The sequence below is a fragment of the Phalacrocorax aristotelis genome, chromosome 9 (assembly GCF_949628215.1).
Source record: "Phalacrocorax aristotelis chromosome 9, bGulAri2.1, whole genome shotgun sequence".
In the NCBI taxonomy this organism is placed as follows: Eukaryota; Metazoa; Chordata; class Aves; order Suliformes; family Phalacrocoracidae; genus Phalacrocorax; species Phalacrocorax aristotelis.
Genome location: NC_134284.1, coordinates 34,209,119 through 34,233,240, shown reverse-complemented (window position 1 = coordinate 34,233,240; position 24,122 = coordinate 34,209,119). Strand labels below are relative to the sequence as shown.

General features: G+C 45.6%; 1 protein-coding gene across 2 annotated transcripts; it reads right to left on the bottom strand.

Annotated features, from left to right (window-relative positions):
- Nucleotides 1-532: 532 nt before the first annotated feature.
- On the bottom strand, nucleotides 533-23,428 carry GCH1 (GTP cyclohydrolase 1). 2 transcript variants are annotated; one of them, XM_075104299.1, is made up of 6 exons: nucleotides 22,990-23,428; nucleotides 11,390-11,499; nucleotides 9,094-9,149; nucleotides 6,012-6,043; nucleotides 4,948-5,032; nucleotides 533-1,065 (listed from the first exon to the last, which is right to left on the bottom strand). In XM_075104299.1, the coding sequence occupies exons 1-6, from the start codon at nucleotides 23,303-23,305 to the stop codon at nucleotides 924-926; spliced, it is 741 nt and encodes a 246-aa protein (XP_074960400.1). In that variant the 5' UTR covers nucleotides 23,306-23,428; the 3' UTR covers nucleotides 533-923. The 2 variants fall into 2 exon arrangements, with proteins under 2 accessions (XP_074960400.1, XP_074960401.1); XM_075104300.1 differs by lacking the exon at nucleotides 533-1,065 and adding an exon at nucleotides 1,971-4,359.
- Between the last annotated feature and the right edge of the window lie 694 nt (nucleotides 23,429-24,122).

Below are 24,122 nucleotides of genomic sequence, written 5' to 3'. Positions count from 1 at the left end.
TGAAAAGTTGCCGGAACCGAAGCATAGCCCTCACCTAGAGGTGGAACATGAGGGGAGAGGACCAGGGAGCCTGTGCCGAGGACCTGGCTGCGCACAGCCTAGGGATTTGCTGTCTGATCACCCCACAGCACAGTGATAGGAAAAAAAAAAAAACACAAAGAAGCTGCTTATTGGGGGACTCCTGAGGAAAAAACCTGATAAGCAACAGCTGCCACTGGAGGGTACGAGGAAACGAATAGAGCATGTGATAAAGCAGGTGGGATCATGTGAGGTGTGGTAGGGCAGGGATGGGGGGTTGTCGCCTTAATAACAGCTTTTTGTTCTTTTACAGATTTGGTTCGTAGTGCTCCCTTCTGTCTTTTTGAGCTGTGAATACTTTCAAGCTGAATATTTTTTTGCCCCAATGAAAACACATTTTCCCATGATCACAAAACTCAGGGAGGCTCCTTCCCAATCCCACCCCTAAAAAAAATTAAAGAGGGAGGGAATAGAAAACTTCTTGCAGAAATGCCTGTTTTGACAAACAGGCTGCTTCCCACCACAGTCGCTGGCTTTAATATCCAACCGTGGGAAACACAGAAGTAACTCAGCTTCATGACAAAGACAAATTCCTGACAATGCTCCTGCGGCTTCCCAGGAGGGTTATTTCCAAACAGGACAGACCATTTGGGGGGAAAAAAACCACAACAGAACACACGAAGGGCTGGAGGGAGTTTTCATTCATTACTCCTCCATTTTGGACTACTGCAGCATTCACCCACAAAGCCATGCTGTACCAGCAGATTCCCCATCCCTGCTGGCAGCCCAAAAACTTCTCTGTTTGCTTTTTCCCCACCCTGGCCTGGTTTATCTTGTGCTTTGACACAGGGAAGCAGATACAAGATTAAAGTGATTGGTAATTTCATGTCATCTTTTTCCTTTCCTCATCGTGCTGCAGAAAAGCCCGGGCCGACGCAGCCTGACGAGGGCTCCTGCCAGACATCGGCGCCTTGCAGGTCACGCTCATCTGTCGGTGCGGTCACGGCTCCGACCGCAGCGCAGACACCGGCTGCCCCTTGAAACTGCCTGGCAATACAGAAGAGCAAACGTTAAGCGTGAAAGGGCTACAAAGGGCCTCCCCTGGAGCACGCAGGCACAGCCTGCTTTCCTTCTGGTGACTCTGGGTGCTGAGAAGTGACAGTGCAGCTGCAAGATGTCCAAGGGTGTACGAGCACAGCCACACGCAGCCCATGCAGTCCCCCTTCCCTCCACGCTGCCCCTGGGCAAAGCTTTGGCTACAACGCTCCTCAGGAGTCTGGGATCTGTACTTTTTCTTTTTTTCCTTCCCCTGAATCTCACCAGAATCTGCTTCCTGGGAGGGCAGCAGGGAGGCAGTGGCTTTAAGACAGCCTCCCCAGCCTGCAGGAGCAGTGCAGCAAAGGCTGAGCTCATTGCTGTGCACGGTACCTGGTGGGGTGACCCCACCAAGACAAAGCACAAAGACTTCAGCTTCAAGGTCTCTTGTCACACCTGCATCACACCTGCTGTTGGGACAGATTTGTTCAGGTAATTTGAACATTTGGCCAGAAACAAAGTATTCCCACAGTAAAGCGCAATGAGGCATCTGGAATGGCTTAAGTGCACAAGGGGACTATAAGGCCACATGAACCTTGATGCATGCAACAGCCATGCCAAAGCAGCCACTGCTTCCCACCTTCCCTGCCCCAATGATATTTACTGTTGGTTTCTCTGGCACCAAGGACCAGTAAGAAGAAGGTGACACCAGATCTTGAGGTTTTTTTGCTGCCCAACCAACAAAGGGGGACTCAGTAGGGGACAACAGCAACTACTGCCCAAGAAGAACAACCCAACACCTCATCACAGCCTTGGAGCACCTGCTAATGCCAAAACAACCCCCACCCACAGAGACAGAGGTTGTGCCACTTCCTTGTGCGATGCCCTCGCCTCCAAGTCACCAAGGACGCTACCACTCCACGGGATAATACTGTGCTTTAATATTTTAGAGACAATGGACTTTTACGTGGTACAACAGCAGGCTGTATGTACTATACATATATACACACTGGTGTAGTTAAAGCTTGTGTATGTGAACGATACTGATGTTCCAAAAAATGCACCAAGTCTTACAACAGCATAAATGGGAACAAAATCCAAGGCCACAAGTATAGAGAGGTATGTTTTAAGGACTACAGGTCATACAGAAATAAAAAAACAGTGGTGGTGCAATACGAACTTTATCCTGAATAGAGATAAGTGGTTAAAACGCAACTTTTCGTTACCTCAGGAGCAAGACAGTGTTTTACAGAGACTTAATTTCAAACTAAAGCGAGCAAAGAGAAATGTACTAGTGTGTGCCCCTTTGGTCCTCAAATTCTCCTTTCAGTTGTTGAGCTAAAGAAAGAGAGTTTTACTCTGAGCTTCAGGCAAGAAAGATTTAAGGCTTTTCAGCTGGATACACATATGGAACTGAAAAGTGGCAATATCTGCTCTCAATCATTGGCGGAAAACAAATGCCATAGGGTCAGTGTATTTTATAAATGTGCAACACAAACCTTGTGTACACTAGCAGACAAACACCTGTACAGCACCTAACTATGCAGAATCCAGGACAGAGGGTATTATAAAGGATTTTTCCAATAATGCTGTAAAGGTCATCAAGGTAAAATTAGCGTAATTAAACACATGAAGTTGTTGTTCTTGAAAGTTCCTTAGGCCCAATGGAAATTTGACCAGCCTTGATTTTCCTTTTGTTTCCAACACGGGTTGAAGCAAGAGACAGGAATGTTGGTAAGATCGAGCTTGCCAGGCCAGGAACTGCTTTTTAGGTTAGCGTACAGAACATCTTGGATTCATATTCTGCAAAGCAGATATGACTATGGGAACCTGCATTGTGGGCATCTGACATCCTGGCTGACATTTTGTTTTTTAAGTTTTCCCTCCTGTGCTCAGTTTCAGAAGGGTGGTTTTCATTTGCGCCTCATGTTTTCCCAATTAAGAGTTACAAAACACCCATTAAAATTGTAACAAAGTATAAGAAGTTCAGCCAAGTCCAGCTGACTGAAACTTTGTACCAATGCTGCCACATACAGATGTACCACATACAAAGAAAAATGTGGTTTAATTCATTTTGATGGCCCTGGAAATACTTTTCTCAATTGCTCTTGCAAAATAAATTGTTGTCGTTTCAGGTTACTTTGCCCTGAAATGACCTGCCATCAGGCAGGAGAGGTACAATGTGCTGTGTTCAGGATTTCTGTGCTCACCTTTGGTCCAACATTGATGAGATGCAAATTTTGAAATACTTGAAAAGAAATCTTCATTTTCCCATTATCAGACTAGATTTAGCTTCTCAGTCTAACCCTCAGAAGTCCAAGAAGGAAAGCTCAAGGTATAAATATCATTAAAACCTCTTTGGATATCTTAGCACTTTGCAGATAGACTCTGGGGTTTTTTCCTCCCCTCTGTTAAAGTTTGCTTTAAAATAGTACGAAACTTACAGTTAAAGTGGTCAGAAATTCTGAGGCACAGACGAAAAAGGTGCATAAAACCCTTTATATCGAGATAAGGCTGTGCCCCAAATAATTTAGATGTTAATTTCCTGCGTGTTAAGAGGCAAGGAAAAATGTGTTTTAAATTTCACAAGCAAAATAATAAAACCCCACACAAAAAAAGGAGGGTTAATACTAGCAAGAACATAAAACACCACCAGAGGTAACATCTCAAAGAGGTATAACATACATATCCAGATACTGAAACAGCCACTGCAGGACTTGTAATAAAATAGAGTCAGAGATAATTCAGGACCATCCTTTTCAGCAGAGGTACGGTATTTGCAGTGTAAGTGGTCCTACAAGGATCCACAGCCTTTCAATTGTTTCCCATGCCGCTCCATATTTATTCTAAATAAACCTAACTATTTCATAAATACCCATTTAACTCCTAAGCCCCGCTTGTCTCCTAACAGCAGTATATTCTGCGTTGTAGATGGAAAAACATTTCCTAAACCCCTGTTTGTAGCTTGTAATTCTGTGACATCAGCATCATTGGAAATCCAGGAGGAGCCTACCTTATCATTACATTTTTCATTTGCCATCAGAAGTCTTTTACTGCACAAAGACTATGACAACAATTCACAACGATTTAGTTTAAAAGTGAGATGTAGGAACAAGTAAGAACAGACAGTGACACTGGACAGAACAATCTCCAGACTGCATTTAGAGAATGACACAGTTTCAGCTCCTGATGAGTGTCAAGAATTCCTCGCGGGTCTTTGGATCTTCCCGGAATACCCCCAACATTGTGCTGGTTACTGTTTTACTGTTCATTTTCTGTACCCCACGCATTACCATACACATATGCCTGGAAGAAACAAGAGCGGGGGGTCAATAAATCAGGCATACTCAAAAGAAAGAAGTAATCCCACAGAGATGTTTCTTACACAGTCACATTAAATCCTGGGGAAGTGACAAAACCTCCATATCCAGAATGGACATCTGTCAGTAGTGCCTCAGCTGTCCTCTACAGAAAAGGGTCAAATTCCCAGCCCCCCCGCCTTCTCTCCTCTCACCCCAGGAAAATCCCACCTTTCCAAAGTGTATTCTGACCATGGGGACATGCCTGTTGCTAGTCCCAAGCTCTGCCCTACCTGAGGAAGCAGAAGGTGCGCCAAGGTGGAGCATGGACCCAGTACCACTGGGACAAGCTGACCACACTGCCAGTTGCCACATCTCTGCAGCGGATAAGGTAGGCCCCCCACTTTAAATGGCTCCAGCCCACCACACCATTTCACTGAACAGGCAAGGATGGCTCCTGCCTGCACTCTGCATCATAAACAAGCATGGCACACAGCTACCACAGCCAAAGAGGCACCGCACAACAGCTCTGCAGCACGCAGCCGGAATCACACGCGGCCCATACGCTACCACGGAACAGCTCAGGATAACTTACGTAGCTTCAATAACCACTCCAACTCCAGCGGGCTGTAAGGCTTCTGTGATGGCTATTGCAATTTGTTTGGTAAGGCGCTCCTGGACTGGAAGAACAACAGGGAGTTCAGACACAGCGTTAAATCTGACTAGCATCAACGCACCGTCACTGTCTGGACAGCAACATTGCATCCTTGCTTCCAGGCACGCCTGGTCCCCGCCAACACACACTCAAGTACTGCTCTTCCTAAACAAATTTTATTAGTACCTAATCCTATCTTATGTTTTGTATCCTGGAACAGACCTTTTATTTGCCTTTTTTAATATCGGGAGTCATTTTGCATTATACCTTCGCAGGAATTGCATTACCATGATTTGTTACAACAGCTCTTACATTTCTATTATGCAGTTAGATTTTCTTGCTTCTCTTTTCTCTTTCTGTTTTAATATATTTGTTCACTGGCTTTGCTGCTGTGCTATTCCTTCCCTACACAGGATTTCCCTTTTTAAGGAAAGGAAATGGAGATTTAAAAAATGAGGAAATTAAAGGGAGTCTATTGTCCTGCAAAGCTTCACTTCCTGCAGGTCTGGCACCCTCTATTCACCAGACTGACACCTAACGGTCACTAAGACTTCTGTCACCAAGAAAAGGCCAAATTTAATTGCAGGACAAGGAGAGCAGGCTGAGCCCAACCCCAGGTCTCAGATCCTGCAGCAGGCAGGCAGTCTGTAACATGGCAGCTCTCGCTTCGTCTCTTCAGCCAAGAATTCTTGAAGGCATCGCAAATTTTCTGTAGGAGAGCTCAACTCCAGCAGCACCCAACTAGTTATTCATTCCTGGCAGCTGTATCTTGTAACACATTTATCCTCTGAATCAGTTACTGCCTACACCTATTTTCACAGGCAGATTTTACCCCTCACTGGAAACACAGAGGCTAAGATGACAGAGGAGAAACACCTGTTCAAGAACACAGTGGTTTTCTCCACACTCAGGTCTGCACAGCTATAGTCCACCTACAATTACCAGTACCCTGAGCTGGCTAGCAAACGACTGCACACACCAAAACCAAAAATGCAGCTGTTTACCTTGTAATCTTCTACTGTATATTTCCACGATCCTAAAGGAGAAAGGAAAAAGACAATATTATACATATTCCTACCTAACCATTGTCTGATCTTCACAATTAACTCGACACTATCAAAGACACGACTGTACGGCCCCATGTCCTCCTGGAAATCTACACGACACCATGCTGCTGCTCAGCCCCTGCCTGGCATTGCTCTAGGACTTCCCTTGGCACATCACTGTGTTTAGTGACAGGTTTCCCCTACCTGCCACCCCCTGAGATTATTTCAGGGCAAACCTGTCACTTCTCCTTAGGGTTTCCTCTGTTACTTTTGAATTACTTGTACCACCACCTGCCTCCATCACACAGTTGCAAGGGAATCCGTGCCCAAAGACCCGCTGAAAGCTAATCCTTGATCTGAGGTCAGACCACCGCCTTTTGCTGCAATCTAAACCAAATGCTGTTTTAAGGACAGTTCAGATATTGGGATTCCCAGGAGGCTACTGAAATTAAGAAGGAGATGTTTTGGATTCTTGCATTTAACCACAGATTTAACTAAGAGCAATGAAACAGAATTGCTTTTATTTAAAACAGATACTCTCCACCCATATATCACACTATTCTTCACATTTCAGCGCAGGGATCACCTTAGTGCTCTTCTTGAGCACAACTTCAAGTTTAAGCCATTTGTGGGGCAATGCAAGCAATACTACCATCATTCATAACCACAGTACTACAACCCTCACATTTAAGAGAAGTCTTATAACCGCTCTGTAACACAATGGGTTATTCCCGCCAACCTCAAATGCTTAATTACACGCCAAGTGGCCGTGTAAAGAAGTTGCTATAGAAAGCTTCAGTACCCCTCTGGTCAGACTAGACAAAAAACAGACACTGGCTGGCAGCCTGAGGCTTTAGTTTTCAGGCACGTTTCTCGTAACGGCACTTGCCTGCTGTTTTGGAGAGAGAATTATATGCAGAAACTCCCCTCCGGAAATTAAATGGTCATGTTATAGCTATGCTAAACAAAGCAACATATTTAGATTAAGCGTATGGATAGTAAACAAGCTGACGCTCAGGTATATGCACTACCAGTGGAAAAAATAAGAAGTCCTATAAGCAGGTTTATGTAAAACCAGTTATCTGCATTAGCATTTTCAAGGCTGAGCCTAAAATCCAAAGAAAGATGTTTGTTTACTGAATACAGGTCATCCACAACTACAGAAACTCACCACATTAGACTAATCCTATTACGAAAGATTAGGCCTACAGTACCAACGGCCTCACAAATCTTGTTTGAACACTGGTTGCATTATGCAGGGCACGAAATGGAAGTGCTGTTTGGCCCACCAACCTCTTCCTGGTAAGCACTCAAAAGCAAGTGAGGACTGAGAACATTTTGTTACTCAGGAATCTAATCTTTTTGTTATTGCAATATACGGGAGTTTTACCCCAACTTGAAAAAGAGGTGAGATTTAACCTTCCAAGCACAGCACAGGAAGCCTTGCACAAATTCATGCACATTTCTATGCTGAGAATAAACAGCAGGAAAATTGTACACTTCTAGCACCGCGTTGCCACTTGCGTTAGAAATCACCAATGCTAGTTCAGAGCTCCATTTTACATCTGCAATTCAGAGGTAACTAGAGACCAGAGCAAGCACAAATCAACTGATGCCTATTTCAAATGTGATCTTTAATCCCACATTCAAGCCCTACAGAAATGAAACCAAGTGCTAAAGACAGTCTTTTCAGGAAGGATGTTTGCCTTCAGAAATCCAACTCAAAAAGACGCCCTCACCACTTAAAAAGATCCAGGCACACAAGCGCCAGCCAACATACAACACAAGCCACAAACTGCTGCACAGACATCCCCAAGCACAAGCAGCTACAGGAGGTGAAGTCTTTCTCCCAGCAACTGCAGTGCTGTCGGCTCAGAACCTCATCCTACAATCTCAGCTGAACAACAGCCACAGAAAACACGTTCAAAGTAATTTAAATGTTGAACTGCCTGTTTCAGCCCCTTAATGAGAGCAAAGTCCACTCCTATAAGCACTGCTAGGAGATGTGAAGGTGGCCTCCCTGTAATATGACTTACATTAGCAAAGATGCGACCTCTAAGGGCCCTTCCATCTCCAAACCAAATTCACCGTTCCGTGCTCTGCTTGCACAACAGAGCTGACTGGCTTTAAAGCATTTTAGTGTCATATCCTACACATTTCTTACCCGCTAAGAAAATCCAGCGGGCATGCAGATTTACAAGGCTAATTCTCATTAGTATTATTGGAACTACAGCAAGATTAACAGATGTTATCAGGGAAAGTATAAGCAAAGCCTATGTGGTCTTTCTGAACTACAGCCAATTTTTTTTATTCATTTCTCAAAAGACACCCTTCTGCTCTGGTCCCCTGTAATCTGCTTATTGAAGGGATCTACCATCCCCTTCCTCACCAGAACTAGAAAGCAACACTTGATAACAAGACTCAGTGCAACAACTGATCCAAGGGCACTTGCTGTGGAAAAAGCTGTTTTACATAACAAATGGATTTCTCAAATGTATAACTGCTTTGTTTCTTAGGCTGAACCTTATCTATAAAATCTACCCCATGGGTCTCAGCAGGTCTGAGTGAAAGAAAGAAATGCCAAATTCATCTAAAGAGTCAGCTAACAGATGAAAACTTTAGATTCCATTTCTATCCATAGAACGTGTTCATTTACAGTTTGGAAGTTTGGGATTTTTGTTCTTATCAGTCAATATACACACAAGTAGTATATAGCTAGAGATCCCCACTGGTTTTTGTGGCTTGCCTTAGAATGCAGCCAAATTCTCTGGTGTTCTCGCTTCTGTGCTCCCTGCAGACACCGATGCCTTGGATGAACATACAAAAGCGTTACAGCTCTACTACAGCCAACTGATGTGAATTAACACAGAACTCTGAGACTTATCTCTCCACAAACAACATAATGCTGAGGATTGGTCTAAATCCAGGACACAAAGTGGGCTGAGCTTTAGAGGGGACCAGAGTAGAAAGATTAGCACAGTTAGCACAGCTTGGAATCCTTTTTACAAATTAGGATCACTTTCATTACGTGAACACTTACCTAGCAAGCTTGCTGAGGCCAAGTACTTGTTTGTTAGGAAGATAGCCAATATGTACCTAGACAGAGAACAAACCATTAACAGAATCAAAACCACACTTCCAAATGCATATGAAACTCATGCATAGAGAATGAGATGTGCATTTGCCCCAGAACTAACTCTGGAACAATCCAGAAGTCCTAGCATGTGGGAGGAACATGCTACCATGCAAGCCTGAAAAATTGTGGAGCTAACAGAGGGTGTAAATGCCTGGTGAGGTCAGTGTCCTGAACAGGTAAGTTTTCTGAGGGGGAGAAAAATCACAACTCTTCAAGAGTCAAGGCTTATGTTCCAAGTCTCAGGAATGCTACAGAATTTTACTACATTTGGGTACAAAAAGCAGTCTATTACTCAGCACAGTGCTGTTCATCTAAAATAAACATGCTTTTCTTTCAAGACCTAAAATGGATTTAGGGAACGGGAGGGAGGAGGACTGTACTTTACGCAGTGAAAGTTCTGACAGCAAGAAATACTAAGCCACCAAAATCAGGCTGCACTTACTGACTTTTTTCCCCTGCTTTGGTAGTACCATAGATCACTGTATGATTAAGTCAACTTCCATCCTGCTCAAATATGGATTTGCTGAACATTTATACCAAACAGGTAGTAGAATTAAGTTGGAATAAGTTCTTGAGAAGAAGAGTACTCAGATACGAAGGTAGGGGAAAAGCCATATAGCTTCTTGTTTTAGAAAACAAGATAGGCTATGGAATTCAAGTAGTTTTACAGTTATAACAACTTATAAGCCAGCATTTGTGTCACTGTACCAGAGACTTGAAAAATTAGCCAAGATACAGCAGGGGAGTGTCAGTGTAGGATTCTGTCTTAGTGCTTTGCCTAGAGGCCCCATCTCAGAATCCTGTATCGCTGTACCTGCAATTAGAGGTACCACAGTGCACCTAATTACCTGGCTAACTTGCTCATTCCTATCACTTCTGTTGGGTAATCAACTCACTGACACCTGAAAAGACATGAAACATTTCAGATAAAGTAAGAGACATAACTTAGAAATAAGTGTTGAATCCTGTTCCCCGTATTTTTGTGAATTTCTTAATTTTGTATAAGATAGAACTGCAAATATAAGACCTACTGGTCAGTATTTGCAGCCTGTTTGATGTACCCAACAGGAGAATGGTTAGTCTGAGAATATTTAGAGGCATACCAAGTCATTTAGCAGACCATTATACGAGCAGGGCCAATTCGGTGTTTGCAAGGAGATTTCTCCAAACCACACAGGCTAAACAGCTAGATGTAAAAAGAATGCATATATTGCCACAGGAGTAACGATGAGAATATGCATAGGACGTGTAACCAAGAATAACAGGCAAAAACGGAAAGCTTGTACAGAAGAAGTTACCTTGTCTTCCAGTACAAAATACTAGCAGTAAGAAAAGAAAGCAGACGAAATTGAGTTGACTCAACTAAATAAACAGCTGGTTTCTGCTCGGGGATTTTATTTTTGGGAGACAGTTTACTTGGACCATATGTGGTACTGATCAAATTTTATAGACAACAAAAGCACTTGCTACCCTCTGGCCTGTGAATACTTTATGGCAGAACAGATGGATCAGAATAAGCTCCCTCCTTCTGTGCTGACATGGGAGTGAAGGGGCTGAGATGTGCAGAAGGGAGTACCCACTCTGAACGTGTCGTCACGTTTACAGCAGTTAATTTGAGACTTTTTATTTTATTTTTAAAGTTGTCGGCATCACAATTTCAACACCGTCTGAAACACCAGCCCCTTTCATGGGAGTCCCAACCCAAGCAGCCTCCTGCTAGTTACTTTTGACCACCCCCTCCCTGACTGAGCTTGCCTATTTACGACAGGGCTGCTAATCAGAAGTTTGCTCCTCTCACAAGGGGTTCCTGAGATGAACCTGCACTAGATAGCTCTGAGCCAGAAGCTAAATCCGTGACAGAGCCAGCGTGCAGGGTGAGCTGGTTTAATATCAAGATGTCTGCCCTCAAGGCTTGCTGCTGCTTCACGAAGAAGAGCTTTGATATGAAATGTCAGAAACCATTAGATTACTTAGACTAGGAAAGGTTGAGCATTGTATTTTAGAAGCTTAAATCCAAATAAAACTCACATTAAGGAGGTCTTCCTTATTTATATTCTGAAGATTAGCTTCTAGAATCATAGCCATAAGCAGTAAATACTTAAAGCTTTAAAAGCTTTGTAGTTACAGCTACAAAGTCTTTTACATGTACTTTAGGTCTTTTATCATGTATTCCCACATTTGTTCTGTGAGGAAGAGTTACCTTTCCAACAAATGGAACGAGGTGATGCTCACACAATGAGAACATGTCTATGTCCTTCACAATTACCATCTCATCATGATCTTCATCAAAGATGGCGTCATTCAGAACATCTGAAATTAAACATTCGCATTAAAAAAAAAATAAATGCATGAGCATGGAAGGTTGTTCCAGCCAATATCTGAGACAGCTCGTAGCAGGAGCACAGCACTCTCAGAACTACAGTTTTTAGGGTTAAGATATGGGAGGCAATTAAGGAGTAACATCACAAGTATGCTTTGGTTTTCATAGGATCACGCAACTGCCACGGTGCTACGTCAGACTACCTACGTGCTACACCAGAAGTCAGCCTATAGTGTTTTATGTAAGTAAAAGTTCGAGCTCAGGTTAGAACAAGCCTAGTCTTTGCAGAATTACTGACTTCTCAAGAGCAGTTAAGACTGCAGCTGATAAAGCCAGTGCTGAGGAGGAGAGCACGTCTCAAAGTGGGCTTCCATTAGTGCTTCCACATACCACAAGCAAAGCTGAGCCTGAGGTTTGGGAAAAGCTACGCCATCACAGCTATTTATTCAAACGCTTCAGCACCAGCATCACTATCTTCAAGGAAGCTTTGCACGCAAATAAGGTACTCTTATTTCATCCTGAAGCACACCAGCCAGCAGCTGTTCAGGCACACACACAAGTCGAAGAGACAGATCTGTATCCAGAGATCAGGGAGAGATTTGCTGTCCTGAACTGAAAGCAGGCATGCATATGCACACTCAGCCTGATTCTGCACCCCAGAGTTCACAGATAATTGAGGTGGAGAAACCCACAAAGACAGAAGGAATAAGAGATAGCTCAGTAAGAAAGGGAACACACAACATGACACTTTGCTAGTCTCAGAGCTCAGCAGAACAGACCCTCAGTTGATTTTCCAGATTTAGCAATCTCCTGACAAGTCCCCAGGCAACCCTGACACAGGTTACAGCAAATCACTGTAGCCTCCCCAAAGATTGCAGGCAGCTGGACCCATGCTTGGAGAGGTTAAAAGTGGAACACTCTCAGGTTAAGAGAGCAAGCCTTTTGAAGGGCAAGACAGAAAAGCTGTATAGCATAGAGAAATTAGAGAGAGACTAGCAAGAGAGCGCTAGCTGTACAGAAGGACTGATAATCAGCCCAAGGAAATGTGCAAACAGGTCAACTTGAAGCCGCACTAACTACTTGGAGTTACTTCCAGGAGCCAGAGTCACATACACCATGGCCAGAGGGGGAACCAGGGTGCTCAAGGACTGCCCTGCTTCATCCACGGCGGAGTTTAGCACCTGCAGTGTTACACAAATCTAATAGTTGTGTCTGCTCTACTTGCCTTTATGCCTTCCCCTGACATGCACGTACACCTAATGGCCACCATCTGTTGTCGATAACGTATCATCACCATGGAGCATTTTAATTTCCTGCTTGCTATCAGCACTACACAGGTAACCCTGGAAACTGTGCGCAAGATGTTCTGCCTGCGACGCACGTTCCTTCCCAAGAAGGCAACCTGAAAGACAGCAAGGCTGAACCCCAGAAGGCTTTTGATCAGGTCAGAGAGCAGGAGTAGGGGGCATGAAAGAGGCCAGGAAAGAACTCTGTAAAGGCACATAATTTTGTCTTCAAATTTCAGAGTCTAGTTTACTCCGAACACTGCTGGGGAGGATTTTGATTACATGGGGAGCACCACGCAGTCATATAACTATGAATTCAGCCAGGAATAACCAGAATCCAAAACAAAGCAGGCTTAGAGGAGAGGGAAGGGAAGACAGAGCAGCCGTCTGGGTTCTTCGCTCCCTCCCACAGCACTCTGCAGACGTGCCATTTCTACAGCAGAAAGGCAAACAGTGGTTTCACAAAACCTGCTACTATGCCCAGCATTATTAAAACAAAATCCAAACAGATCCACGAAGCATCTCCAGAGTAACTGCTGCTGTTATTAGACCACCAGCTTGGCTCATACCAGCCTTGCCAGGAGCATATCAGAGCCTGATGTTAGATAGGGATTTACGTCAACACACTCGCAAAGCAGACTGTTCAGATCAAAAATGGCCACGTTCTCATTAAAAGTCATGGTAATGTGCAACACAGCGTAAGGCCAAAGCTACAACAGAAGGTACTTTGGGTGTGAAGGCTCATATATATGTACATATATATGCATATACACACTTATTTATGTACAAATAAATATTAATAGATCCTTACAAACATTATCTAAGGAACCAAACTCTATTACTGGCATCTTGAAGAGCTATGTTGCATCATGGAGACAGCTGTTCGCCCTATTTTAAAGCTGGGGGAAAAAGAAGGTTAAGTGACCTGTGAAGTACCACACAGGCAACTTCAGGAACAAAATGCATCCTTCTCATGGCTAATCAAACAGGAACACAAAGGTCATCCATCCTTCTTGAGTATCCCCTCTTAGGCTACAGGCCAGAGTCACAACAGCTTGGGCAATGCCCCCTCACAGCCAAGGGAGTTTTAGAGGTCTGTAAACAAGATGATCTGTGTGTTAAGAATATAACCACAGAGCTGTGGGATGCTTCACACTTCTCATTTATACAGGTCTTCCTAATTTTGCACCTTAGCTTTATTTAATGTTAGCAGCAAGTTGCAGCCAGAACACGACGATACCTGTTCTGCAGTTGTGCCTGCAGCACGGTGTGCTGACTTTAGGTCAGCACCAGTTATTCCTTAAGAACGAGGACCATAGCCCTATAGGAAGAAACCAGCTTAGTTTTAGCCCCTCCAATAACTCCTTCACAAATGCCAGAAGATACATGGAAACAAAGATAAAACACAATGTGAGACCAAAGGCCACTATCCGAGTAAATGGCCACGGTGTTAAGAGAGCCCCAGTCACCCCTGTCCTGCTCCAGTCCCTCCTGCTCACACTTCACAAGCCTGTTGTCCTGAAAATAACCATAGCTTGAAGCCTGTCTATCCCTATACCTCCCTCTGAAATCCAAGCCTTGTGCTGACAAAAGAAGAGTTAGGTAAGAGTAGCTGCGACAAGATGCTGTGCTATGCCCCACCACAGCACTTGTTCCAGTAATTACACAGGAAATACTTGCTTGGCAGAGACTCAAACGCTTTGTGCGGGGAGGCAACACAATTTTATCTAACTTTGTCTGCCTTTTTCAAACAGGGCCTTCACAAGCTCACCTGCATCCTGCAGCACACGTTCTGGAGAGTTTAACAGAGCTGGAAGGACAGAAGGGGAAACAGGGCCTCAGATTAACCAGGCCAGAAGCAAAGCTAGGGACGAATTCATGCCTCTTTTCCTCCTCTTTCTTTCTACCTACTAGGCCATGCTGCCTGCTTCGCTAGCTTGTTTTCAGTTTCCTCATTTGGAGGCCCCAAAGCATTTACTCTTGTCACTCAGGGCAAGATCTAAGAGTCATGTTGTCCCTCCCCAGGCCCGTCCTAGTTCACACAGAGCAACGTGGCTGTTGCACTGGCTCAGCTCTAAAATACCCACCTGCCCTTCCAATGCAATTGCATCTTTTCCATCCCTTCTTCTTGCACCACCAGGATCTTCAAAGCAAAAGCATAGAAGTCAACAGGCCTTTTAGAGGGGAGGAAGGCTAGAAGTAAATATTGCTAGCTTGGTTTCCTGACAAAGCAAGGCACCCACAGCTCAGATGGGCTCCTCCTCAACAGGCTACTTCTCCTTAACACAAAAATTAAATTCTTCCTCTCAAATGAAGCAACACTTTTACTCCCCCCAAGTATCACCTACGTAATCAACCACGTCAGCAGGATAGGACTAGCATTTCCTCTGCTAGCAAGACGATGGGCATATCATACATCATCCCTTGGCCTCTCAGATCATACCTCCCCTCACTCAGCTTTCATTAGTCACAACTGTGCTCAAGTGCTGCCACCAAGCACTGTCTGTAAGCCAAAGGAGACAGCAATCAACACCCTTTTCCTTCTCCACTACCCCAGGAAAGCTAAGCGAATTTAGTAAAGTCCTTAAGCTTAGACACATCATGTTAATGAAAAGTTAAGATTTGAATTAAAAATATATGGCTGGGAGGAGGGGAACAAGAACAAACATTATATGCGCAGTCAGGACACACTCTAGATTATTCCAGCTGTTTTTTCCTTCAGCCCAGAGTTCAAGTCCTGTTGTAGAAACTCCAGTGGGCTGTTAAAGCTGAACAGTCACCTCTGGTGCAAGTCAACTCCTGAAACAGAGCAGAATTAATTTTTGCCTTTATCTTCAAGAAGATTTGATAAAAGCAAAAAAAAAATCAGAATCGGATAAGATAGAAAGAGAAAGACCTTTCAGGATTTTGCATCGGAGCTAAGCAAAAAGACCTGTTGCTATAGAAACTATTTGCATGGCTTTAACGTGACATAGGAAAGCAAAAGCAGCGTTGGCAACCAAAGAAGCTAGAGCCCACCCAGCAGCTGGCTCAGCAGGTAAAAGGAATGGAGGATGGCAGCACTCCATCAGCTTCACAGCACTCCTGATGTCCCACTTTTACTACGCCCGGGAGACAGAAGACTGAAGTGATATAGGTTGTTCTCACTATGAATTAAAGTACTTCCCCGTTGTGTTAAGCTGCCCCACTGCTCCACTTCAGAGGAGTCAGACTGAGGATTGTTCTGTGTCAAGAGGATGAAGGCAGTCTCAGAGATACCCCGATACTGTTCCCTGAGCAGATCCAGCCTGGCAGAGACAAAAAGCACAAACTTCTCCCATTACACAGCTCGACTGTCCTCACTGACGGCCCCTGTATTCCCCATGGTGACCCAGTCACAGTAGGCAGCCAAGGCCATCGAAGGAATGGGTTTAGGCCAAGAGATGCAGACATCCTACAAGGGTGGTAGGGCAAGTCACACCATACCAATGCCATCAGTACAGGCTGAGGTCAGGTACCGTCTGCTCTCCCAGGAACACAGACTGGGTTACACCAAAACCAATGCCAGGGGACTCTGGATGAACTAGAAACAGGTCATGAACAGGATCAGGATACTCTGGAACAGCAGTGCCACAAGCCAGAGACCAAAGGCTAACCATATATTAATGTTGGCAGACACCTTTGACCATCTTTAAGGAAAACATTCCTTGTCATCTGAACACAGATGTAATTCAGCTAACAGCTGAATATGGTAGGGAAACCAACTACAGGGTCAGAGTTAAATCTGGACAGAAACTGCGATAAAAATCTTTTCAGATGCTGCTGGGTAAGCAGTAAAATGTAAAATCAAAACTGAAATTTTTTATTTATTCATGTGATGACACTACATGATAAGCATACTTAGAGAAAATATTCTAGACAAGAAATGAAAATTATTGCAGCCATTCAGGAATTTATTATGCATACACAGAAGAGAATCAGGCTACAAAAACATGCATATAAAGAGAGTTTGTAGTGATAAAGAAGGTCTTGAAGAGTTCTAGGAAGAGACACAGCCTAAGAAACCACATTACTATGTAAATAGGCAAGAGTGAAAAAGCTACAGAGAAAGTTAAGCAAGCACTGTGTCACTTCCTTGCCATAACACACACTCCTAACAGGAACCAAAAGAAGCCTTAGACAAAGGAATTTACAAGTTTGACTAATATTCAAATTTCATCTCTTCCACACCAAAGGACTAGAAACAGATACTCAACTTCAGACAGGAACATTTGCTTCAGAAGCAAATCTTAATTCCTCAGTTACCAGAGAGAGGTGAACCAGATGTGTAATTTAAGGCACATGTCAAACAAAGAGGGAAGAAAAGCTTTATTGCTGTTCAACTAATTCTGGCCATCATTTGTACAGGTTTGTTTATTTTAGACAACTTTCCATGTCACAGTGAGACACTCAAGTCTATTCATAAGAGATCAGTTATTGCAGACTCTTAGATAAAGCTACAATTAGATCCTAGAATTTGTCCTCTGTCTGGAGGTTTATTAATGAGGGAAAGTGGGGTTATGGAGATGCTCATTAAAATGTATCAGAATTTTCATTAACAGTTTAATGTCTCATGTCATACAATGTGCTGGAATTTCTTTCTGAAACTGAAACAAAGGAAAATCAGAGAAGATGAAACACCACTTTGGAAAAGCAAATATTAAAGGCTTCTGATCTCTTCATGTTAAGACTCAAGAGGTTAAGACATTTCACAAATTCCCAAAAACCCAAAGTGGGTGTTACTTGAGCATTAATGGGCACAGAAGATCATCCTGCAAAGTCCTACACTCCTAGTTGCCAGCAGATGTTTCACTGCATTGAGTACCTGTTTCAGCATGGTAGGCTTCACTCATGTGGGGGTAGAGTTGGAAGAAAGAAACCCCCAAGAACCTTACCCTGAACAACCCTGTATCTCCCACCCTCTGGTTTACCAGAAACAAGCCACAGCTTCACAGTAATGCCAATGTTTAAGTCATTATTATGTTAGACTATGAGGAGCTAATGAGACTAGACTAATGAGGAGCAGCTAAAGTCCCTGGGTTTGTTCAGCTGGAGCAGAGGAGGCCGAGGGCAGCCCTCATGGTGGCCTGCAGCTTCCTCCCAAGGGGAAGGGGAGGGGCAGACATTGGTCTCTTCTCTGGTGACCAACTCCAGGACCCAAGGGAATGGCAGGGAGATGTGCCAGGGGAGGGTTAGGCTGGGTATTAGGAAAAAGCTCTTCCCCCCGAGGGTGATGGAGCCCTGGAACAGGCTCCCCAGGGAGGCATAACGGCACCAAGGCTGGCGATATTCAAGGAGCACTTGGACAATTCCCTCAGAGACATGGTGTGAATTTGGGGTGTCCTGTGCAGGGACAGGAGTTGGCCTCGATGATCCTTGCGGGTCCCTTCCAACTCAGGATGTTCTGTGACTATTGCATTTGTGATAAGAAAGAGAACTAGCAGGACCTTGTTTCCAGGAAAGGATGAAGTAACTCACCAGCTCTCAGCAAAGGGCAGTGCTGCTGATCAAACAGCCTTGTTTGTTTAAGGCACCGCCTGTCTATTTTTACATAGCAATGCTTAGCACCTCTCATCCACAGCAAACGCAGTAGGCTTGGAAATATTTATGAGCTTACACCATTGTTGTCATCTGCCAAAATACCAAATCTACACAGACAAGAAAATGAAGAAAAGACTATTAACGTTATGGTTTTTTACCCTTCACCATAGGAAATGCACATAAGACTACTGAGGAAGGAAAAGCAACATAAACACAGTTCAGCAGGCATTAATCTACTGTACGAGACCTAACTAGTTTGCTTTAAAATAAAAACTGCACAGTAGAGTCACTTGGCTTCCAGGCAAATAAAGCATACATACAGCCTTTCAAACCACAGAGGTTCAGAAAGCAAAGTTATCCCCTTCCAGTATTTCTGATTTCACTTCCCTGTTAAACATGCTGAAAGGACAGCTGAACCTGCCAACATGCTTGAAAGCCAACATACCTACCCGAAGACTCTCCCAGCCTTTCTCCGTGACACAACTATTGCCATTCCCAGCCAGTACATTGTTTAATGAACATGCTATTTTGCTCAGAGTGCTTACACATGATGAAACCAAGGTAACTTCCTACTGCAGATGCAGGCAGCTTTTCAACCCTGCGCCTAATGTTTCCTACAGGATTACACAATCGGAACCAACTCCTTTATGATTTACCTTTAAAAGCCGGCATCGCTGACACTCACTGGAACTGACATTGTTTCTGTAACTTACCAGTTAGCTCTGCTTAAGCCAGACTGAATCTGACATCTTCAGCTTCAGTTACAAGTTAGTACTGCCTGTGATCTTGTATTTCTATTTATTCACTCATTTGCTGCATTTGCCCACACTCACACTTTGTAGTATTTATAAATGGACTCACAGACAGCACCTCCGAGTATGACATTAAGCCTTTAGTGAAAGGAGGGACAGAACTCTCAAGGTTTAGTCTTTGTGTGGCAGGCAATTGCCTGAACCAACTGTAAAAAAAACCTAAAGGCAACTGGCTATTAACAGCCCTGCTCACCTTTATTAACCAAGAGGACAGGTTACTACTTTGTCATACAATTTACTCCCAGAAGTACAAAGCTGATAGATCTGACCCTGGAACAGAACACATGTTCTTAGATGTTCATGCAGAAGCACTGCATGAAATTGAAAAAACTTTTGGTATCTTGTCTGCTCCACCAGGCTTACCAAAACGTGAGGGTTTTCTGTTGTAACGGCTGTTAGCCTACACTGATGCCCAAGTGTGAACTGCTAGCATTTTTTCGTCCGGTCCCCAGTGGATTTTATGTGAAATCACCAGAGGAATTCTTGCTACACCAATGAAAGTTTGATGACTAGTACTATAGAAGTGAGAGCAATACACCCGAGTATTTTGTCAGAGGTTGAGGCCTTTAGTAGAGGCAGGATTAATAGGAGGAAAGCCATAATCTAGGAAGAACAGAAAGAGCCAGATTTAGACATTTGGCAAGTAAACTCTAGTAATGGCTCTGAAATACAATACCGACCAGCTGCAGAACACAGATAGCAAAGATGAATAAGGGGTAAAGCAGGAACACTGTTACTCTGCACTACCAAAAACAAGCTAGAAAGTACACACACAGTAGAAGCTGGAAAGCAGAATCAGCTTCTCTGCGACTCACATAAATCTGAATGGAGAGAAGGGACAGAATTTAGGTGTAATCTTCCCTACAACACTATGAAGTTAAGCTATGGAGAGTACAAAAATACAGATACAGTCAGGTGACAAGCACATTAAACCTGAAGACCTCCTGCAGCGTACTTACAACTTTACACTCTCCAGCTTTCACTGTATTTCATAATTCTGGAATATATCTATTACATCTTATTTTGTGTGTTCTGTACTGAAAATTGAAATGCCACCAGGAATCAGTTGCTTTTCTCCTGCCTACCTAAGGCAGATACTCAAGCAAACTCAGAAGGGTGACTTTAAAGCCTGTAGCTGTACTAACATTCACTACCTTGGTTTGTCCGACACTTTTCCAGCTGCACAGTCTGGCAACATTTCCACACACTGACAAGGGTTGTGAGTTCAGCTGAGGCCAGCTGAAGACAGGTGCCTGTTGCAACACACCTTGCTTCTAGCCCTGTGCCTATACAATCACTACAACAGAGCTTTTACTTGAGAAGCCTTTTACAACAGCTGTAAGCCCGTCTTCCCATATCTGTCTGCTATCTTCTGCCTGTTGGGGAATAAACTTGAACACACCTCTCATCTCACAGATTATTGCTTTAACCTCTGCCTATCCAAACAGTTCCACATAAGGAACTGCATAAGCTACAAAATGAGCCTGAGGAAACAAGAGATCAGGGCTGCTTTGTGTGATCTTTTTGATTTAAGGGTCTGGGTTTTTGTTTTTAAAAGCCAGTTCCCAGCCTGGCTAGCCAGGCAGCTGTATTAGTATAGCCAAGCGAACAGCACACCAGCAGAGATGAGTGGCAGGAACTGCAGTCCCACAGCTAGCTTTGTTCCCAAAGACTTTGTAGTTGTTGGCTCTGGGGTTCATGAAGCATTTAAACTCTCCTAAGTGGAAGTTTCTTCTGTATCAACTCCCCCAGACAACTCCTCATCCACTAGTCGTTTTACTAGCTGCTGTGGACTTAATCTTTCAGCTACAGCTCTCCTCTGCCTGGCTAGTAAGAGTAGGAAGACTGGAAGCTGGGCATTGTGTAAGAAGAGGTGAGTAGCTAGAAGGTAAAAGGATTCCCCACCTTGACACAGGAAGGGATGTTAAGACCACAGCTTCATTTTATTTCCTAGAAATAAAAGAAAAAAATCAGTCCAAGAGTACAGCACCTAGCAGTGACACTTTCAACTCCTGGATATAGTACAGGTCTCTCCCAGGTATGGATATTCTAGGGAGGGAACTATCCAGAACTACTCTGCTTAATGAAATGTATTGAGAGATTGGGACAGGCTGTTTGGGTCCCAGAGAACCTACACTGGAGCAGAAAAAAGCTATTAAAAAACCTTAAGGGAAGCAAGATATAAAAAGGACATAAGACAGGCAGCAACCTCATCCAGGATCCAGTACAGAAATTCATGCTCAGAAGCTATCACTAAAAAGTCCTTCTGCTAGAGACTGGCAGGATGGCTCAGAGACCTCCTGTATTTAACAGCAGTAAAAAGACATGTGCAGTCACAGATGAGGGAAGTTATTTCCAGTAGACAAAGGATTATTCTGTGAGACCCTATAAAACCTCATCTTAAAGACACTGTGCAGCAGGACTAGAAGAGAGTAATGAGGATGGCCGCTGCAGCCCAGAGCCTATCTACAGATGTGAACATGAAAACCTGGTTTGATCTGAAAGGCAGACAACACCAAGGCAGAAACAGTGTTCCTGGGGGAAGCAGGGACACAACATATCAGCACAGGAGTATCAGCTGGCCACGAGTAAGTTAACGCTGGAAGTTATACGCCACCTGATTTTAGAAGAGCCAACAGTAGAGAAGTGAAAGAAAACTAAACAGGAAAGCCAATCTTCAAGCTGAAGCGCAGTGGACTTACTAAAGCACTCCGGCGTGTTAGCAGGCAGCTCCCCGATGCCAGCCGTCGGCACGGTTCAGCCTTTTCATTCAGCTGCAACACCCTGACGCAGTCCTGGGGCACTCGACACACCAGTGCTGTACTCCGGGGAGCAGACCAGGCTCAGGTCCTCTCTGATTCGCATTCAGAGGTCCTTGCTGACAGCGTTCGCATCCCTTACGCAATAACAGGAACTTGCCTTTTACTGTAAGAAGCAGCAGAAGGGGGAATTCCCCGGCTTCCTAAGCCCCCCTTTTTTTTTTTTACTGTTTGTACTGGGAAAGTTTTTTACATCGGTTTTCCTTTTCTCGGCCTAAGTTTTCAATCAGGATTTACCCTGCACTTGAACCAAGAGACAACCTGGGAGTTGCTGGTGATGAAAAGAACAAACGCCACCCGGTTCCTCTCCTCCTGCCCTCAGAGAGGGCCGGCAGCCAGCAAGCGGGTGAGATGCTTGCCTGGGGCAGGATGTGAACCTGGGGTACCTCTTCGCACCAGCACTCGCTGCAGGGACCCCGAGACGGGGCAGGGATCTCCCCGACCGCCTCCTTTCTCCTTAAGCGTCATTTCTCGAGTTTCGTTCCCACCTTTGGAAGACCTCACCTGACAAAAGCATCAGCAGAAGAGGACCTTTTCTGAGAAAACTCAAGCTACCTACATCTGCTAATAGGAGCAAGCGTGGCTTCTGAACACAGCCGCACTCAGCTGGGGATGGAGGAAGGTACAGTCAACAAGTTCTCATGCCAGAGCCTGGAAAGTTTACACCAGCAGAGGGAAAGCAAAAGCACTTGCTCTGGTCACTGAAACAAGAAGCACAGAAGTTTATGGCAGAATGGGAAGTTTACCCACATGGAGTTAAAAAAAAAATTTAAATGGGGGGAAGGAGAGGACGGCGGGAGCCCGCGGTGCAGGTGCTCCGAGCGCGTACAGCTGGTGGCGGGGGGCAGCGACGGGCGGCGCGGTGGCAGGGCTGCGGCGAAGCCCATTTTAAGAAATAAAGTAGGAAAAGGAGCACGACGGCCGGTGTGGCAGCAGCAGGCTCCAGCTCCGCCGGCCCGGAGCCCTACCCGGGGTGATGCCCGCCCGCGGGGAGCGCTCCCTACCCGAGATGGTCTCCTGGTAGCCCTTGGTGAAGAACTGCATGGCGGTGGCCGCCCTCCAGGGCGTCTTCAGCAGCCCCTGCCGCTCGGGGTCCTCGCCCAGCGAGCGCAGGATGGCGGTGTAGGCGGCCGCCAGGCTGGGCAGGCTCAGCTCGTTGTCCTCCTCGCTGCGGGGCCGCTCGCCCCGCCAGCCCTCCCCGCTGCCGCCGGGGGGGACGCGCGGCTTCTCGGTGCCCGCCGACGGCGGGGCGGAGGAGGACGAGGGCGGCGGCGGTCTCTCCTGCTGTGCGTACCCGTTACAGCTCCGCGCCGCCTCCATGGGCCCCCGCAGGGCCCGGCCGGCCCGCCGCCGTGCGGGCAGCGCGCTGTGGCGGAGCCCGGAGCCCTCAGCGCCGCCGCCCGCCTCAGCCCGCCGCCTCCCTCGGCGCTCCCGCCCGCCAGCCCGCCCGCCCGCTTTATACCGCCCGCGCCGCTGCCATTGGCCGCCGCCGCCGCGACGTCACGCTCTGTGTCATGAGCCGGCCGGTCTCAGCCCGCCGCGGCGGGGAATGGAGGGGGGATCCCCCGAGCTGGGCTGGGCTTGGCTGGGTTAGGCTGGGCTGGGCTTGGATGGGATAGCATGGCATGGCATGGGATAGCATGGCATGGGCTGGGCTTGGCTTGGCTGGGATGGCATGGCATGGCATGGCATGGCACGGCATGGGCTGGGCTTAGCTGGGATGGGATAGGATGGCATGGCATGGGCTGGGCTTGGCTGGGGTAGCATGGCATGGTAGGGCATGGGCTTGGCTTGGCTTGGCTGGGATAGTATGGGGATGGAATGGCATGGCTATGGGCTGGGCTGGGCTGGGAAAGCATGGCATGGCATGGCATTGCATGGACTGGGCTGGGCTGGGCTTTGCTGGGCTGAGCTTGGCTTGGCTGGGATGGGACTACAGGAATTCAGCCCCCCCAGGCTACCATAGGGGAACCGCCTTCCATCATGGGGAATGTCCATGGGGGACCCAGGCAAGCAGCAAGGCTGCTTTGGTACAACACGGGTGGGGAGGGTCCCACTGGGATGGGGGTCCTTGCCCTGTGCAGCAGATCCCCACATCACAGAATCACAGACTCAGAGAATGGTGGGGGTTAGGAGG

Excerpts from the sequence above, each read along its gene's own strand:
- GCH1 (XM_075104299.1), bottom strand. The coding sequence starts at position 23,305 with ATGGAGGCGGCGCGGAGCTGTAACGGGTACGCACAGCAGGAGAGACCG. Across the intron at positions 11,500-22,989 it reads CTACCAGGAGACCATCTCGG|ATGTTCTGAATGACGCCATC; the intron begins GTAGGGAGCGCT and ends GTTTAATTTCAG. Across the intron at positions 1,066-4,947 it reads GGAGTGGTTATTGAAGCTAC|GCAGTTTCAAGGGGCAGCCG; the intron begins GTAAGTTATCCT and ends CTGTATTGCCAG.